This window comes from Crotalus tigris, unplaced genomic scaffold, assembly GCF_016545835.1.
Source record: "Crotalus tigris isolate CLP2741 ecotype Arizona unplaced genomic scaffold, ASM1654583v1 scf7180000024345.2110221, whole genome shotgun sequence".
Taxonomy (NCBI): domain Eukaryota; kingdom Metazoa; phylum Chordata; class Lepidosauria; order Squamata; family Viperidae; genus Crotalus; species Crotalus tigris.
Window position 1 is genome coordinate 2,066,685 of NW_024100514.1, and position 18,523 is coordinate 2,085,207.

An 18,523-nucleotide genomic window follows, 5' to 3' on the forward strand; every position below is an offset into this window, starting at 1 on the left:
ATATGTAAAATATCCATCCCTCTCCATCCACTCGAATAATTAGTTGAATGAACTTTCTATTAGAACCAAGTTTCTAAAGTAATTTTAAAACATACAAATCAAGGCAAGTTTTTTTAAACCTTGGTACAAATTGGTACAATGGAGACTGTACGTAAATATATTAGTCACATAAAACAATTCACTCAGATGCAGAAGTTGAGTCACCTACATATTGCTACACTGCCTAATGTCCCAATCATTGTGTCTGGCACTCATAAACCCAATTATCAGAAATGTTGATTTTTCTCTCTGACCAAGAAATTGCAATCTTCCTAAAGACTTTATGTGGAAATTGCAATAAAACTTGCCAAATTTCAAGATCCTTTTCAAATTATTGTTTCAGGTTTTGGGGTGTTTGTATTCTAAATTTTGCATGTTACCGTGATGGGCAGGGTGCCAAAACAAAGCAAGATTAGGCATACACTTCAAAAGAATCCAGGAAGTCTGTAATTGGGGAATTAGTCTGGTAAAAACAAAAAATGCTTATTCACAGGGAATATGCAAGTGTAAAGCTTGTAATGGCGTTCAAACCGGTCAGTCCTAGAAGAGATCAACCCCAACTGCTCTTTAGAAGGCCAGATCCTGAAGTTGAAACTCAAGTACTTTGGCCACCTAATGAGAATGAAGGATTCACTGGAGAAGAGCCTAATGCTGGGAAAGATTGAGGGCAATAGAAGAAGGGGACGACAGAGAATGAGATGGCTGGATGGAGTCACTGAAGCAGTAGGTATGAATTTAAATGGACTCCAGAAGATGGTAGAGGACAGGAAGACCTGGAGGAATGTTGTCCATGGGGTCGCGATGGGTTGGACACAACTTCGCAATTAACAACAACAAAAGCTTGTAATAATTCTGGGTGGTTAGAGAACTGATAAAAGTAATGAAGAGTTACGCATTTTGCAGACTCAGCTAAAAGTTAGGAATAGGGAGGGCCTGGAACAAATAGGATGTGTATTAGATAACTCCTGAAGCTTTCATTAGCCAAGGCTTAGGAATAGGGATGGCTAGAGACCAATAGAATAATTGTTAAGTTTATTATTGAAATGTTTATTAGATGATACTTATCTATCCCACCTTATCCCGCCTTCGGCTTTAGAGAAAATGTACAAAGCTTTCTTAATTCTGTGGCTTGAGGTTCCTTGGCATTTTGGCCAGGATCCCTTTTCTTGGAGCGCTTCAATAAAAGACAACACCTGCACCTCGTGTCTGGTGTTCTTCATCGGCCTCAGCACCAGGCTCAGACCCGAATTGGGGACAACACCATATTTATTGGTCATGATTGGATTTGCTATTTCAGTCAAGCAAATGGCCATGAGTGCTGGTAGAGCTTAAGATAGTCACACCAGCTTTCTCTACCTGCTGGCAAACGGGTTGTATTCTCACTCATGCAACTATAGACCGGTGGATATGTAGTGCCTATGTCATCTTTTCTATTTTTACGGGTGAGAGAAGTTAGCAGTTAAGGAAGCTAAACTTCCCTAGATCCGTACTTTGGGGAGATCTGAGCGCAAGCCCCATCCTTCAAGGTACAGCCTTTTACCAACATACCAACCTAACCCCGCCTATCACTGCCACTTTGCCGCTTTGCTTGCCACGTGGGCCGGAGGGGGGCTTGAAGGGTCCTTTTGAAAAAAACGAGTCGGCTTAGAAGCGCCTGCGCTTAAAAGAGGCTGCTCTCAGGGTCTCACAAATGGGTGTTGAAAGAAGAAGAGTGGAGCAGAGATTAGGAGTGGTTTTTTCCAAGCGCGATCGAAGAAATGAAATCAGTTCGTGGGGGAAAAAAACCAGGCGGATGTTAGCCACCCTGGAGGGAAGAAGACTGGGAAAGCGCCTCTAACCGGCACTGAGTAGGGGACTCGGGAGCGCGAGGGTCCGCTGTGGGGGACGCCGGTGAGAACTAAACAGCGGGAGCGATGAGCTTGGAAACGGGGCACCTAATCTAGGGAGAAGTAATAGGGGGGTAGCACTTACAAGTTGATGTAATGAAGTGAGTAAGTGTAGACGTTTCTGTTCTGAATTCGGCTCTGCCACGCAGGGCACCGAATGCCTTTGGCAAGGCGGTGGGGCTCTGAAGTTTGGCTCTCGATTTGCACAGTGGGGACGAATAATAGTGGCCTGTCTTTAAGAGTTGTTTCTAAAGATCATTGAGATAATATATGCAAAATAGTTGGAATACATATATAAGCGGTGCTTCTGTTATGAACACATGAGCATTCAATCCTAAACTCGAATTTCGAGAGAGAGATTAGATTGCAAATTTCATCCTGACTCGTGGACGTGCTGGTTGAAATTAACGGGCTGTCTGTTATTCAAAGTCTGGAGAAAATCTCTGGCAAAAACACCGATACTGGATAGCTCTCCAAGAATGCAAGAATAAAAGTAATATTTTCAGTGTGTGGGGGGTGTGTGTTAAAGAATTGCTGTAAAAAAAAAAGACAAAAATGGCAAATTATCAATGTTTTGATAGCATAATCTGTCCCTAAATATCATAATTACCTAGTTGCCTGCAAACCCTGTTCAATATCTTTCCTCAATTTATTAATAAAATACATGCTAGAATTACCAAGCTTGGTGGTGAGAATTTAATTTGTCCTTGAGTGTGAGTCAAGCTACATGTATGATTCAACTCTGGCTTTAACTCAGACATTTTTTTATCAAGGTACATAAACAGTAGCAGCCAAAAAGTGCAAATAAGAACTTTGAGGTTTAGGACTCACCAGTTACACTTCAGACTGCACTTTTCAGCATCCCCAATTAAAAAATAATGTCTATGTGTAGAAATAAAATGTACCTAAGAAATTTTGCTGCCTCTGTGATGTGCTTCTTTCCTCCACATTGTAAAAAAGCATGTGCATCTGAACTGGTGTAGTTCTATGATGAAACTTGGTTTGGGGTGAGTTAGATTATTATGAGGTTCAAGAAATTTGGTGGTTAGGGGTCTACAAAGTGGATCATGGCAACTGAAAAATGGGAAAATCACAGAAATCAGTGAATAAATTAGGAAAGAATAAAGTAATTGAAGATTTCATGTGAAGACCTAGTAATGTTTAGTAGCTGAGATGTATTCTGGATCATTCTTTGCTAGGTTTTAATTGATTTGATAAGTGTGAATATTACCTTCAGTGGGCTCTGTTCTGTTTGGAAAAAGTTTAACAGCTGTTAAAATATGAAAATGTTTATGGTACATATTTACCAAATACATTTTGTCCTTCATTTTTTTTATATGTTAGGCATTTACCAAAAAGAGAGATTACTTTTAATTTGATTCTCTATAGAAAGCATAGCAAGCTAGCAAACATTTTACAGTTCTGACTTCTATAGTTAAATATAAGCAAATAACTGGGAACCTGCAGCTCTAATTGCTGCCTTTTGGCCTGTTGCACAAAAGGTACTTTGTATTCTATACCTGAACTCAATGACTAACTGCTACCTTTCACAATGCAGCTTTGTATAATAAATGGTACTAGAGTCTGGCTGAGTACAGGCATTGATCTGGTATTTTAACTCATGCATATACGTGTGTTTTGTGAGATGAGGATGAGATGCTGAGGCCTTGCAGAAGCTTGCTTTTGGGTTAAGGATCCTCCCCACCACCAAAAAAGAGCATTCATGCATCTTGAACTAAACATCTGACTTTGCAGGTTGCTTACCTAGAAAGATGAATGATTGGATTTCAAGCACTGTCTGCCTGTTATTGTTATTGAGTAGTGTTTGCGCCCAGAAGAGCCAAGATCTCAGCTGTGGAGGTAAACTAAGCTATTTTTTTAAATTAATGAGTTGATAGAGTATTTAAACATTTTAAAACAGAAAAAAAATCACTGTGGCTTTTAAAATGTGCATCTTCTGGAAAATATTTTCACACTGACTATTAAGGAATACCAGGGCTGTTTGATTGAATTATATTTTTAAGTGAAGAGATGTCACTTCTGTGTGTGTGTGTTTGTGTATATATTACATGTTATTCTCTCACTGTTCTATTCAGGGTGTGGTTATTACCTTTAAAGCCCTTATGGCATGGGTTCAGGATATCTGAGGTTCTGCCCCATTTACTCCAGTGAAGGAGGCTTGTTGTGGCCTCCTTTGGCTAACAGAGTCTAGGAGAAAAACCTTTTCCACTGTGGCCCCTGTCTTTTGGAAGATTCTGCCACTGGAGATGAGATCTGCCTCCATCCTTCTGGCCATCTAGAAGGGCCTTAATACCTGGCTCTGCCAGCTGGCTTGAGGCTCTAATAGGGATGGCATGTCTTGGAAGTGGTTGACAGGGTAAGACTCCATCCCTATGCTATCCGTCTCCTTGGTTTTTAGTCTCTAATTCTCATTAATTTTAACTGTTCATATCTTTTTAATCATTTTGTAAGTGACCCAGAGTCACTCTGAAACAGGCAGCACATAAATTCAATAAATAAATTAATAAACTGTTACATGGAAATAGAAGGTTGACTCAAGATCTTATAATAGAAGATAGAAAAGGATGGCACAGAGGCTTAGCCTAGCTCTTAGCAGTTTCTCATCTAGTCTCTGGAGTTCTCTCTTGTCCTAAAAAACATCATTTGATATGCATGTTACTTTATTTGCAGCAAAATATATTCCTCTGCTTATATAAACATGCACTTAACCTGTTTGCTCATGGATCAGCGGCTGAGATAGCTGAGTAAATGCATTATTAAAAATCTTTTGCTTATATCTTATGACTGAATAGTTAACATGCTACATTAAACCAAAACCTTGTTACTATCTACTGACAGAAAAGGGTTAAAAAGCCTTGTGCCTTATGTCTTCACTTATGCTAGAATGAATTTACTTGGCAGGGCTAGTAGAATTTATCTTCAGTCCTTGCTTTCCTTCTCCTAGATAAATTCTTCTTCAAAGCCTAATGCTTCCCTCAGACAATAGTCTCTCCCATCTAATTGCAGAAGTATTTCCCCGTTTTTCTTTGTAGACTAAACAGTTGGCTTTCATTCAAATTCTGCATGGCATATGCAAAAAGGCTGCTGAAAACTGGCTTCCAAATAACTGTTTGAGGTCATTAGATAGTGCCAGTGATGTGACTTAACAGCAGAACTGCATATCATTTCTTGTAGTTGGTTGCACACTGGACGTTTTATGCCATTTGAAACATAATTTCCTCTTAACTAGGAAGCCGTAACTGGGAACTGATGTTCTGCAATATTTGGATAGCTGTAGGTTGCTTAGTTCTACATATGTGCAGAAGTATTTTTTTTTTTTAACTTGAGAAGCAAGATTATTAGACCTATGCTAGGAAATACCTTCAGGAAGGGATCATATTAACACTATCCTTTTCTTGCTATTACTTTTGTCTTGCATCCTAGCTCCTGATTTAAAGCATTATCTGTTATAACCCTGCTTGCTTATCAGTAGAAGAAAAGAAGAGTAGGAAAAGGAACTTAATTCATCTAGTAGTTAAGATGCTGGCCTAGAAACCAGGAACTTACTTCATCTAGTAGTTAAGATGCTGGCCTAGAAACCAGGAGTTTCTAGAAACTAGCCCCCCACACACACTTAATCATGAAAGCTGGCTGGGGGACTGCCTCTCAGCCCAACCCACCTCACAACAACAACAACAACAACAACAACAACAATAATAATAATAAAGTTGGAAGGGACCTTGGAGGTCATCTAATCCAACCCCCTGCCCAGGCAGGAAACCCTATACCATTTCAGACAAATAGCTGTCCAGTCTCTTCTTAAAAACTTCCAGTGTTGGAGCATTCACTGCTTCTGGAGGCAGGTTGTTCCACTGGTTAATTGTTCTCACTGTCAGGAAGTTTCTCCTTAGTTCTAGGTTGCTTCGCTCCTTGATTAGTTTCCACCCGTTGCTTCTTGTCCTGCCTTCAGGTGCTTTGGAAAATAGCTTAATTCCCTCTTCTTTATGGCAGCCCCTGAGATATTGGAATACTGCTATCCTGTCCCACCTTGTCCTTCTCTTCGTTAAACTAGACATACCCAATTCTAGCAACCGTTCCTTATATGTTTTAGCCTCCAGTCCCCTAATCATCTTTGTTTGCTCTTCTCTGTACTCTTTCTAGAGTCTCAACATCTTTTTTACATCGTGGTGACCAAAACTGGATGCAGTATTCCAAGTGTGGCCTTACCAAGGCATTGTAAAGTGATATTAACACTTCACGTGATCTTGATTCTATCCCTCTGTTAATGCAGCCCAGCACTGTGTTGGCCTTTTTGGCAGCTGCAGCACACTGCTGGCTCATATTTAAGTGATTGTCCACTAGGACTCCGAGGTCCCTCTCACAGTTACTACTATTGAGCAAGGAATTCCCTACTAACAAAGTTATTGTTGTTTTGGAGCAAATAGGAGGTAGGACTATTAGGTATGTTTACTGCCTTGAGTTAACCAGAATATATGTATATTGATAAAAATATAGTAATAATAACAAAAATAACATTGCAATTGGTACTGAAGGCAAAGAAGAATTTGGCTATCTAACCCCTTTCTTGCTGTCTATATTTCCTTTTCTGACATAAACTCTAAAATCTTTGCTGAGATTACTACTAAATACATTTGTTACTAGGCATAGACACAGTCCCTAGCAATGATTCCATCTGCAGCATGCTGTGTTATATAAACAATGCATTTGTTCAGCTGCCAAATGCTGAAGAGCGTTCTTCGCATCAGAGGAAAATCATGGAATTAATGCCTAAGTGATGGCTAGCTAGAAAGAAGAAAAAGAAAGAAAGGTTAAAATGGGACAGATGGCCATTTGACTGACAATTAATGAGAAGGAAAAGCTGCTTTGAAATTTAGTTTAATCTGAGTTTGCTAACACTAATTAACTCTCCTTTGTTCATTTGCTGAGATCTTCAGCTGTGATTATAGGTTTGTAAAAGAGCTGGTGATTCAGTCCAGCACCACAAAAAATGGAAATAAATCGTGAACGTATGAAAAATCCTTATTAAAATTGTCCCTTAACTGTTCTATAGATAACTGTATTGTTCTTGATAAATAATGATTCCTAAATGATGTTTGCTTTTAGCATGCCGGGCTCTGGTGGATGAGCTGGAATGGGAAATATCTCGAGTAGATCTGAAAAAAACTATCCAAATAGGCTCCTTCCGCATTAATCCTGATGGAAGCCAGTCCATAGTAGAGGTAATACATTCCATACTTGACATAAATTAGTTGAATCTTTGAAAACTTCCATTACAATTGCTGATATGGGCAAACTGTGAAATGGTTAAAAAGCTCATGTGAGGGAAGATTTTAAATTTCTGATGAAAGTTTTAGAGTTTATTTTTACCATGGTTTCCCCTGCCAATGTCATGCCCAATATATTGTGAATGATATAATTAAGAGCTTTTCTTTTTATTTCAATATTGATGAAAATGTTGGAGCACCATCCAATAATTATAGTCAGAAGATTATATCGTACTGTATAGTAACCTACAGTCAAAACAGTGGATTAAAATTTAGTGGTCCATTGTCTACTAAAAACAATTACAGCTGCAAAAATAATAAGTAAAGTTAAGAAATTATTTTACTTATGAAGTACCTGATGATTATTCTTCTATAGCATTTGTGAGAGTTTTCTAATATTTACAGATCATACTTTACATACTAATACAACTGCCTAACATGCATATAGCCCAGGTTCGAATCTCAGAAGAGTAAGTCTGGCTGAAGAGAGTTAAGAAACTCGAAATAGCTATCCCAGTTCTCTCTTTATTCTTTGTTAGCAACCTAAAAAAATAAAAAAAGATCATACTTTGTATCTCCTGTGCCAGACTGAAGAAGGAATTGCAGTTGTCTCTGATAGTCAGGGAGAGCTTCTGTCATCTATTTAAAGGAAGTATTAATTTGCTCTTAGGTGCCCTATGCCAGATCTGAGGCTCACCTGACGGAGTTGCTGGAGAACATCTGTGAAAATATGAATAACTATGGTGAGAAGGTGGATCCTTCAACTCGCAGGAAGAATTATGTCAGAGTGGTCTCCTTTGATGGGACCAAGATGGATCTTTCTGAAACCAAATATGATGGTGATGTGACATCAAGCTTGAAGTTTGCAGTAAGTGATCCAGAAGGCAAAGCTAGATTAGGAAAGCTGTCCTTTCTTTTAGATGCTGGCCAGCCACACACTAGACCAGGAGAGGCATCTTAGCTCATTATTCTGTTCTAACAGTGGACAACCAGATACCTACAGAAACATATGAGTGAGACATAAATGCAAACATTCTCTTGTAGTAATTATTCAGTACAATCCAGTAGTCGTTCTCCCTAACTTTACCAGCAACTGCTAACGAAAGACAAGCTTCACAGCTTAGTGAGAAATTGTTGAACTTGCATAGATAAGATTTCAGAAGAACTCAAAAAGACACAATGGATTTTTAACCTTCTGCCTTTCTTTATTTGATTACTTTACTTGTAATCTGTCTCAATGTAATCTGTAGCTGTATAACCATTCCCCACTTCATCCCAGTTTATATTTTACAACAGTCTAGCTATTTATGCATCTGGCGAAGTGAGTGCAACTTATGAAAGCTTATGCCTTATGCCATAGACCAGACATGTCAAGCTCGTGACGTCATGTGATGTCCTGAGACATATCGGGACTGTTTTGCCATTGCCGGCAATGGGGTGGTCGCAGCTTCTGGATGATGTGTCCGGCCCGTGGACCGGCAGTTTGACACCCCTGCCATAGACTAACAGTTTTCCTCTTATGAGATCTTAGTAGTGAAGGGTTATGATGACAAACAGCTGACATGCTATTTATAACTTTATGGCTACAGCCAAATTCTGGTTGCAGGTTGTGAAAGATAGATTGAGGAAGCAACATTGATTTCTGAGGTATTGCTGAACTCCGTAGCAGTCTGTGGTTCACATGCAGAGTAGCCCTACGAAAATACAAGTATATCTTAGGAGGAGCTTTATAAAATGACAGGACCATCTCCTTTCCCTTCTGCCTCTAAAACTTTTGGAATTTTTTCCTTGCATAAATCAAGAGCTACATGATTGTCAGTCTTTTTCTTAGCATTGCTGTTTCTTAAAACCTCTGCCTGCTTCAAGAAAGTTGGTTCAGAAAATGTAAGAGCATAACACCACTTTAACATAGCCAAAGTTGAAAATTATGTAGCTGCTTTAATCAGCCAATTCTTTAAGGTGGTCATGTCCTTGATGCAACTTCTGTGTGGAAGCCTAAAAAAAAGACACAGCTGATTTAAGGAAGTGCTGTACTCCTATTCTTGTGTGCTGACACACCTTTTCCAAATCATTTCCTAAGCATACACAATCTTATTGCCCATGTGTTCTATGATTGTTCTGTTGTAGAGGGAAATTTGGAGAGTTGGGAAGACATACATATTTGACTTCCACATATAATTAATGGGATTGCATCAAGAAAGTCAGAATAACCTGTTGATAGCTTCTGAAAAGAATAGATTGTATTATGCCAATTAACTATCTCCCCTTCCTTCCAATGAACTGTGTTTTCTCTCTAGTGCAGTTTGGCAGAAGGAGACAGTTGTGGCAATTGCCTTGAGTTGAGTTGGTCTAGGTTTGCTGGGCTTCAAAATTGGCTTAATTGGCCAATAGGCCTGGAAGAATAAGAAGCAGAAGTATGAAAAAGCTGCTCATTAAATTCCTTGGTTCTCCTCACAGTGCGAGAAAATAGCTGAAGAGTACGAAGATGAGCTCATAGAATTCTTTTCCCATGAGGCAGAAAACGTCAAGGACCGGCTGTGCAGCAAACGAACAGGTAAGCACAGAATCAGAAGCACTGTTGATTTTTAAAAAATAGGCTCTGTCATGGCTTTATTGACCATCTGTGGGGTATATAAGGCAGAAACCGGTCTGTAGTCTTTCATTGATTGGCAAATTAAAAGCATGCTAATCGGTAATACAAAGATGCAGTTCATACATACTTAAACCTGAAAGCTTCCTGGTTGACTTTGGCCATTGTTTTCTCAGCTCATTCTACTCATAGGGTGGTCATTGTAGGGGAAATAGAAAGAGGGACTCCCCTGTATGCTGCCTCAAGTTCTTGGATGAAACATGGACTTTTCATCAAATGGAATGTTCATCATTGGTCAATTGACTTATAATTTTAAAATATTATTAAAATGCTTGGAAAATATTTTAGTTGGTAGCTGCTAGGAGGACACTTCTCTTTTTTTTTCAGAAAAGTTTTGATATTTTTTTATGTATCTCATTTATTTAATTGCACATCTCACCAAAAGCAACACTGTGCAGTGTACAACTATTGTCTGTTTGTACTGTTTTTAGGTATTTAAGTATATATAAAATGAAAACACCTCTTCTGTTATTACCACCACATAACACACACTGCTTCATGTGTTGTGTGTTTGTTCTCTAAACTTCTCTCTTTTTCATGATACCCTCAACTCCATCCAGTAATGAGTTTCCTGTCTTTCCCTTCCTCTCAACTAATTCAGTCTTTCATCTTTTTTTTCTAATTGAATTCTCATTCATTTTCTCTATGTGACCAAATTATCTCAATGTACTTCTTTAGTAGTAAGCACTTATGCAATGTTTTGTTGGTTGGTGAATGCAAAAATAATCCAAGCTTGTTCACAGTGTATGTTTTCTCTAAATCAACAGATGTGTAATTAATAAATAAATAAAGAGGTAAAATAATGAAGGCAGAAGGAAAGGAAAAATGTTGCCTATGCTTAATTTAGAATCTGGCTTTTAACCTTTTGATATCTAAAATGAAGATAACACTGCATATATCCTTTTTTACCTTTATTATAGGTGTGTGTGTGTGTGTGTGTGTGTGTGTGTGTATGTATGTATGTATATATATATTTAAAACCAAACAAATAAATGTGAGCACCAGGGAGTGCTAAAAAATTTAATAAAATTTAGTAAAATGTCAATAAAATTACAATAAAACCAATAAAACGCCTAGCTTTCCTCAGCAACTACTGACATCATCAGGGCTCAAAATGCCGATCAGTAGGAGAGTCCTCTTTATAGATTGGCCAGAGTCTGCACCCGGCTCCTAGATCTTGTCATTGGGCCTGATGGAATAGGCTGTTTCCCGGTTGCCGGTTTCTTATTAGCAATAATTGCTTTCTTGCATTTCTTGCTTGTGCAACTGTCAAATATGGATATACCCAGGGATCATATTTTTAGTGTAATTGTTAATGTGTGTGTGTGTGTGTCTTTGGTTATTCGGGTTTTCTCCCGCGTAAAATTGGAAGTGTCTTGGCGACGTTTCGACGAAGTCTCATTCGTCATCTTCAGGCTGGTGCTTTCGGCTTCGTGCTCCTAGAAGCACGAAGCCGAAAGCACCAGCCTGAAGATGACGAATGAGACTTCGTCGAACGTCGCCAAGACACTTCCAATTTTACGTGGGAGAAAACCCGAATAACCACATACAAACACCCACGAAAACCTCAGAAAACATATATATATATATATATATATATATATATGTCTTTGGTTGTTCGGGTTTTCTCCCGCGTAAAATTGGAAGTGTCCTGGCGACGTTTCGACGAAGTCCCATTCGTCATCTTCAGGCTGGTATTTTCAGCAGAAGGCATCTGGGCACCGTGGCCTGGCCTGTGGGGACACATGGCCAGCTCGGCTGCCCAGGGAGCAGCCCGGGGACAGCCCAGGGAGCGATGCCCCCGTTGGCCGCCATCCCCACTGGGACTGCCGCCCGGACTGGCTCGGGGAAACGCATGGCAGACTTGGCTGCTCAGGGAGCAATGCTGGCGCCGGGGGGCAGCAAGAGGAAGAAGGGGAGGAGGGCGAGGAAGCCACCACCACCGCCCTAGCCGGGACTCCACGCTGCCCGGGGCTCACCCTCCGCCCAGCCAATGTAGCCGAGGCGGGGGCTGGTGCCGCATGGCCTGTTGGCCCTTGCCACGATGCTGCGGCTGTTCTGCTGGCCCGGCTGCTCCCGCCTGGGCACCCCTCTTGCCCTAGCACCCGCCCAAGCCCCCTGGGGGCAGCAGGAGGAAGAAGGGGAGGAAGAGGGTGAGAAAGCTGCTGCTGCCGCTCCAGCCGGGACTCCGCGCTGCCCGGCCTCACCTTCCGCCCATCCAATGTAGCCATGGTGGGTCGCCATGGGGGCTGGTGCCGTGCGGGCCGCTGGCCCTGGCCACGATGCTGCGGCTGCTCTACCTGAATGGCCCCTGCCAGTCCCTCCGCCGGCCGAGCTGGCCCCCCTGGGTGCCCCTCTTGCCCCGGCGTCTGCCCGAGCCCCCTCAGGGAAGCAGGAAGATAGGGAGGAGGAGGAGGAAGGCAAGAAAGCCGCCGCTGGCACCGGGTCCCATGAGGCTCTCCTACCATTGCTGCATCTCCCTCTTCCTTCCCGGCAGCCGGGACTCTGGCACACCTTCCTGGCCAGCAGGGCCAACTGTCGCGCTGGCTGGGGATTGCAGGGACTGCTCTCCCTTGGGCTGCGGCTTGTGGGAGGGCTGGCCCGCTCAGTGGAGCCTCTGGCAGGCCACTCCCAGCGGGGATCCCGGGGCTTCCCCGGGCGGCTCCACGGCCACGTGCACCTGGGATAGGGCCAGCCCGGGAAAGGGATTTCCTGGCTGCGCTTCTCCCAGGGGGTTGGGCACCTGGGCGCAGGGCCAAGCAGGAGTCCTGGGACGGGGCAAGTCCGCATGAGAGAGAGAGAAGGGAAGCGCAAGTGCCTCCCTCTCTCTCTGCAAATGGCGGAGGAGGCTCCAGAGCTGCAGGTGATGGCTCAAAGAGCTGCATGCAGCTCCGGCACCGCGGGTTGACGATCCATGATCTAGTCCAAGGTATATGCAGCCGAAGCCAAAAAGCACTAAACTAAGCATGATTGTAAACAGCGTGACTAAACTGGGTAAAAATATTGCTTTTCTCTCTTCTACCTGACTGATTTCATGAGAAAAAAAAAAAAGAAAAAACCCCAGAAGTAAAAATCCTCTGAAAGTGAGGGGGGTGTCTTTGTTCCATCCTCCTCTAAAAGAAAGCGGCAAATTAAGTTTGGGGGGGGGAAATAAAAGATGGACTGGATTTGTGACGAGGCAACCAAGATTACTAGATAGAAAAGAAGCATAATATTGATGAGATTATTATTGGTAAAAAATTTAGAAAAACCTTTATATTTAATTGTTACCTATTAAATTAATAAGAATTGTATTAATTTAGGTTGTAAAGAGAATATTATTGGAAGAAGTGAAAATCAAGCAAAGTTATAATGTGGATTTTGGAATATAGAAATTAACCGATAGTGATTACTTTGTAAATATACCCAGATAACATGCTGTTTACCAAATATCAAGATGTTTATATTAAAAAATCAATAAAATATATTTTTTAAAAAAGGGTTGGGGAGCTTTTCTAGCAACTCCAGTCTTTATGACTATGAAGAATCCTGGAATATCAAGAGAATGGTATACTATAAGAGTACACCAGATTTTTCCACTCTCCATTGGTCCTCCATTACATATTTTACAAAATGGAGGTTTACCCAGTGCCCTAAAAACTCAAGCGACCTTTCTCTGGATTGGGAGGATATTGAAAACGGCTTGCTGTCTTTTATAACTGTATGCTGTGTAACTTAAACTTATAGAATAAATTATTTTGTCTTCTTCCCTTCTGTGTGTTTTCCTGGCTAGGAGATGACAGACGTCCAGTTGCCAAGAAGCCATTTAGAAAACTGACTTTTTCTGTAACATTGACTTATTTTTGGATTGCGTATCTGCCTGTGCTTGTTTCCACCTGACCTTTGCCCTTTCGTGTTTGAGAAGTGGAAACTTGCCATAGTGCTACAGCCAAAGACCAGCAGCTTTTTTCTGACCATTAAAGCACGGTGTAGTAACTCCTGTTGGCTGTGATTTCAGTTTCATAAGTCTTTTGTAGCAGCTGGCTAAGAAATTAAAATAAAAACCTTTATTTCTATGCTAAAGCCTGCCAAAGGAAAAAGTCTATGGAAAATTACATTCTTAAGAGTCATATAATGCTTTTAAGTGCAGCTAGATTGGCTTGAAGGAGTGTCCTTAATAACTGATGTGGAGTGAAATCAATTGCATAGTCACCTGATGATCTGTCCATATAATCCGTTTGCCAGAACCCTTGGAATTGCGTGGCATGGCTAGAGTCATAATTATTCCTACTGATTAGGAAGATAATAAGTACAGTAAACTCTGATCCTCTGCCAGTCTTTGAGTCATCAGTGATCTAGCTTTCAATGTGAAAGAGGAAATGTAGATGGAACTCCATACAAAAATTGTAAGTAGGCCTCTTAAGCTAGATAGACCAGGCTTTCAGGAAAAAAATAATAGGGCTGGCAGGTGTGCAGGCAAGTTTTCTGGGTCATAACTTTGTAGGCTTATGGAACCAGAGATTAATTAAAATGAGAATATTACATCTTTCTGATGAGCCTTCCTCTTGTCCAAAAATAATAATTTGAGTCACTATTAGAATTTGGAGATAAGGTTTAAAATGGGTTGATTTATAATTACAGAATCTAAGGTGAGAGAAAGGCAGGCAGGCAGGCATAAACAAGATTAGTCCTAAGAAAAGGCACAAATAGAATAATTTCACCTTAAGTCTTGTCTTTTTTGGAGTGTCCTTACATGATTAATCAAAGTAAAATCTAAATATGCGTATATAACTATTCAAAATAATTAGCAGGATTCTAAAAATAATTGATTGCAAGATGTGGTTTTTAAAACTCTGTGATTGAATAAACCCCATATGGTTTTGTTGGCAAATGGTAAATACTACATATTTCACAAAGCATAATGATTTTGTTTGTAAACAGGTTTAGCAAGGTGAAACAAGCTACATTAGATTTAGAACAGTGTTTCTAGATCTTGATAACTTAAAAGGTGGATAGCCTTGAATTTCCAGAATTCCCTGGCATTAGCCTAGCTAGGGAAGTAATTCAGATTCAAAAATTGCTGATTGTAGAGGTATGTTTTCTGTGATAATATTCTTGGGAACAGGTACTGATATTATATTGGATAAGTGTAAACTAGTCATGCTGGCTAGCTGGACGTTCTAGTTCTTCTAATAATAAAAATTTATGCTTTTTTTTATAGATCTGTGTGACCATGCCTTACATCTCCCACATGATGAACTGTGAAGTGTAAAGGTTGACTGACCTGGTAGAAGACTTTGCCTAATTCTTTGTAGACTACATCCCTTTTTACAAGCACTTGTAATTATTGTCTCAGGAGTTGTCTTTCAATCTGGGGGAAAGTGCAGAACATCCTAGAAACTGAAGACTAGACTGTATCAGAGGAGAGCAAAAAAAATCCCAAGACAAGTTTCTTTGTAGAATTTTCTGAAGCAAACAGAAGATGATAGATCCAACATTTGACTTTTTTAAGCACACACTAATTAGATTGTTTTGTAAAAGGAAAGAGATTTCTATCATCATCAAAGTCCACTTTGCAGTAGCATTGACACTGTTAATGCGGTCTAGTTTTTAAAGTAAAAAATGCTTTGCGGTTATATGCAAACTCTGACTGCAGATTAGCTCAAGCAACCAGCAATACAACTTCCACATTCACTTCCAAAATAGAATTTGAACAGAAGAATCTTGTGAATGTTACTCTCACTCTTGAACCCGTCTTATTAAAGGGGCAGGACAGTCATTTGTAAAACCTTTCTCTGAATGGGAAAGATAAATAGAACCTATAGAGATGCCCTCATTATAAAGCCAAAGAGGGGACCATTGTATAGCACCTCCCCAGTCTTCAACACAACTGTGAACTATGGTTGTGATGGCCATATGGAGAACCACATAACATTGTTACTGTGCAGGGATTGCTCCATACTGTAGATGGAGTATTTGTAGAACATATCCAGTTGGTTATTACATGGTTTAATTTTGTTGTGTGAAAAGCCACCGGACCTCAAAAAGTGGCCTCTAGGAATGATTGGCCATATTACAGAGATTCTGCACAAAACATTCAGGCCAGATAGCAAGCCGGTCTATATTGTCTATATGTGGAGTGATCACCACACAACAGTCCTTTTATTGTTTTTTAAATTATTACATAAAATGACTGCTACCTTGCTGTGAGATGTGAGTGAGATTCAGGAATCTGCTGATTTGGGGCATCAGACATTTGGAGAATGGGGAAGATGTACTCTTCTACAGGCTTTTTACATCTTTTATAACAGTTTCTTTTAACCTATGTTTTCATGAGAGGATAAAATACATTCCAGTGATGGCAAGATAATAAATTGGAATTGGGACCTAGTCAGATTGGCTACTGTTTTTTTTCCTCCATTTTTAATTGAAAATAATATTAAAGCATTATAGAGCATATTGACTTTACTGCTATTAACAACAATCTTAGATTTTTTTTTCACCTTCCAATGGGGTGGAAGGTGAAAAAAACATCAAATATATAGCCTCCCAAATTTATTCAGATAATGCCCAGAACCATGCTGGATTCACATGCCATATTAAGTCACAATCACACAAATCATATTACAAGCCTTTGGTTTGCTTCCATTATGTCCTTCAACTTTAACTACTTACTGTATCTAATATGAAATACTACTGGTCTGGGATGGTGAAAAAGATTACTAAGACAAAGAATGCCATAATTTACCCTCCTACATAGGAGCTATATACCCATTGTTATGCAGATTTTTAAAAATTCACATAATACAGTTACTATAAAATGATTTTGTACAGCTCATATACAGAGCTTAGCCTTAAAATGATTTGATTTATTATATTGTGCAAACATGGCCAGCTGTAGTTTATTTAGTAAATAATTGTTAAACTATGGTTCAGTACAATATGAACCAGATTGATGTCTTCCTTATATTTTCAATTTCCATTGGAAAGCAGTGAAACTTGTCAAAGCATCAACTGGTTGTATTTTCTGCCTTTATTTAAAAAATTTTTTCATTAGGCAGAAAATGATCAGGTAATTTGCATTTTAAATTATTTACCAAAAGGCAAGAAAAGCAATAAGAAGTCAAAATGTGCTCAAAGTTAAGACCACCACATTGAATTGTGCTCAGAAGCAGACTGGCAACTAAGTGTAGATCAGTGGTTCTCAAGCTGTGGATCGGGACCCCATTTGAGGTCGAACGACCATTTCACGGGGGTCGCCAAACAACGCAGTCTGCCATTTTTTCCCCCTTTTCCTTAGCTTTGCTACTCCCTTTTATTCTATTGGCTTTTGAAAGCCAATAGAATAGACTCTCTTGAATAGAGTCTAATTCTAGTGGCTTTCAAAAGCCAATAGGAATTGTCCAGGCTGTCTCTGCCCTGCTGAGCCCGCCAAAAGTCCCATTCTGCAAACGGTGCTGCACCAGTTGAGTAGTCCTCGACTTATGACCGGTTGAGTAGTCCTTGACTTACGACCGGTTGGGGTCGCGGCATTAAAAAGGTTGAGAATGACTGGTGTAGATGAAATGACACTGGGATTCTCACAGCAGAATGTATATTGCTGATCTGTAGTATAGGTTGCTGCATTCTAAATTAACAAAAATTGCCAAACATTTTTCAAAGGCTATTTAGTCTCCTGAAAGAAAAATTACCACTGAGTTATCTCTACTTTGATAGTTGTCATGGCTTCTGTGGATCTTTCTAAAACAGCTCTGTTAATTTGTGACAATCTGGGAAAAAAAGCACCAAGTGGAAATACTGAGATTATGTTTCCATAAGGAACAACCTTCATTCTCAAAGTCAAATTTGTGTGCATTGTATATTCATGTAAAAAAAATGTTAAACATTTACATCCAAAAATGGTTGTCTTGCTAAGATGCTGTTATCCCTCTTCCACTTGCTCTGCATAGAAATTTACATACATTTCTATATAGAAAAGGGATGTCTATATCTTGAATTACTCATGGACAAAAAAAATCTCTTGCATTTAGGAATGCTAAATGACATTTTAATTCAGTTTGAGGACTCTGCGCTGTCATCTATCGGCTGTGAAAGAATACAGGTTAAAAGCAGAATGTGTATTTGGAACTTTGCAGATTTCAGAAGGGTATGCAATAGGTAAGGCACTCAGCCAAATGGAGCAAGAGGCATAAACCAACCCACCAGCTAAGGAAAAGCCTTTGTCCTGCAATATCTCTTGCCTTATCACTCTTCCGATCTGCAATATGTCAATACAAGCACAGTGCTGAGTGATGTTCAACTACAGTACTGCATTGAAAGGAGGCATACTGCTGATTGAGGCCTTTGTAAAAAGCTGAAGGCATGGTGTTTGTAAATTGCTTTAAGGAGAGTTGGGCTTTTCCTGTACTTTTGCTTGAGTCAAAGGACAAGATATGTTCTGTAACTAAATGAATTGATTTAATTGTACTTGTAACAGTGGAAAATTTGAGCCATGTTTGTTCCAGGTGAAACGGTCCTGTGACACATGGTTCTTCCACCTTGCAATTGCTTTGCATTTGCTTTGTAAAGTTAAGTATATCCTTAAAAACTACCCCAATTTATACATTGCATTAAGCTATGTATCAACCTGGCTGGATTCACAATTGTACAAAACCAGTAATGAGCAAATTATTAAAAGGTTATGT

The 18,523-nt window shown here is 39.9% G+C and overlaps 1 protein-coding gene across 2 annotated transcripts; it reads left to right on the forward strand.

Annotated features, from left to right (window-relative positions):
- The first annotated feature begins 1,775 nt into the window (after window positions 1-1,775).
- On the forward strand, window positions 1,776-16,233 carry CNPY2 (canopy FGF signaling regulator 2). Of its 2 annotated transcripts, none has more exons than XM_039326797.1 (6): window positions 1,776-1,929; window positions 3,681-3,785; window positions 7,050-7,165; window positions 7,881-8,078; window positions 9,668-9,764; window positions 15,061-16,233. In XM_039326797.1, exons 2-6 carry the CDS (start codon window positions 3,698-3,700, stop codon window positions 15,102-15,104), a joined length of 543 nt encoding a protein of 180 aa, XP_039182731.1. In that variant the 5' UTR covers window positions 1,776-1,929; window positions 3,681-3,697; the 3' UTR covers window positions 15,105-16,233. The 2 variants fall into 2 exon arrangements, with proteins under 2 accessions (XP_039182731.1, XP_039182732.1); XM_039326798.1 differs by having other exon boundaries at window positions 1,877-2,026.
- Window positions 16,234-18,523: the final 2,290 nt, after the last annotated feature.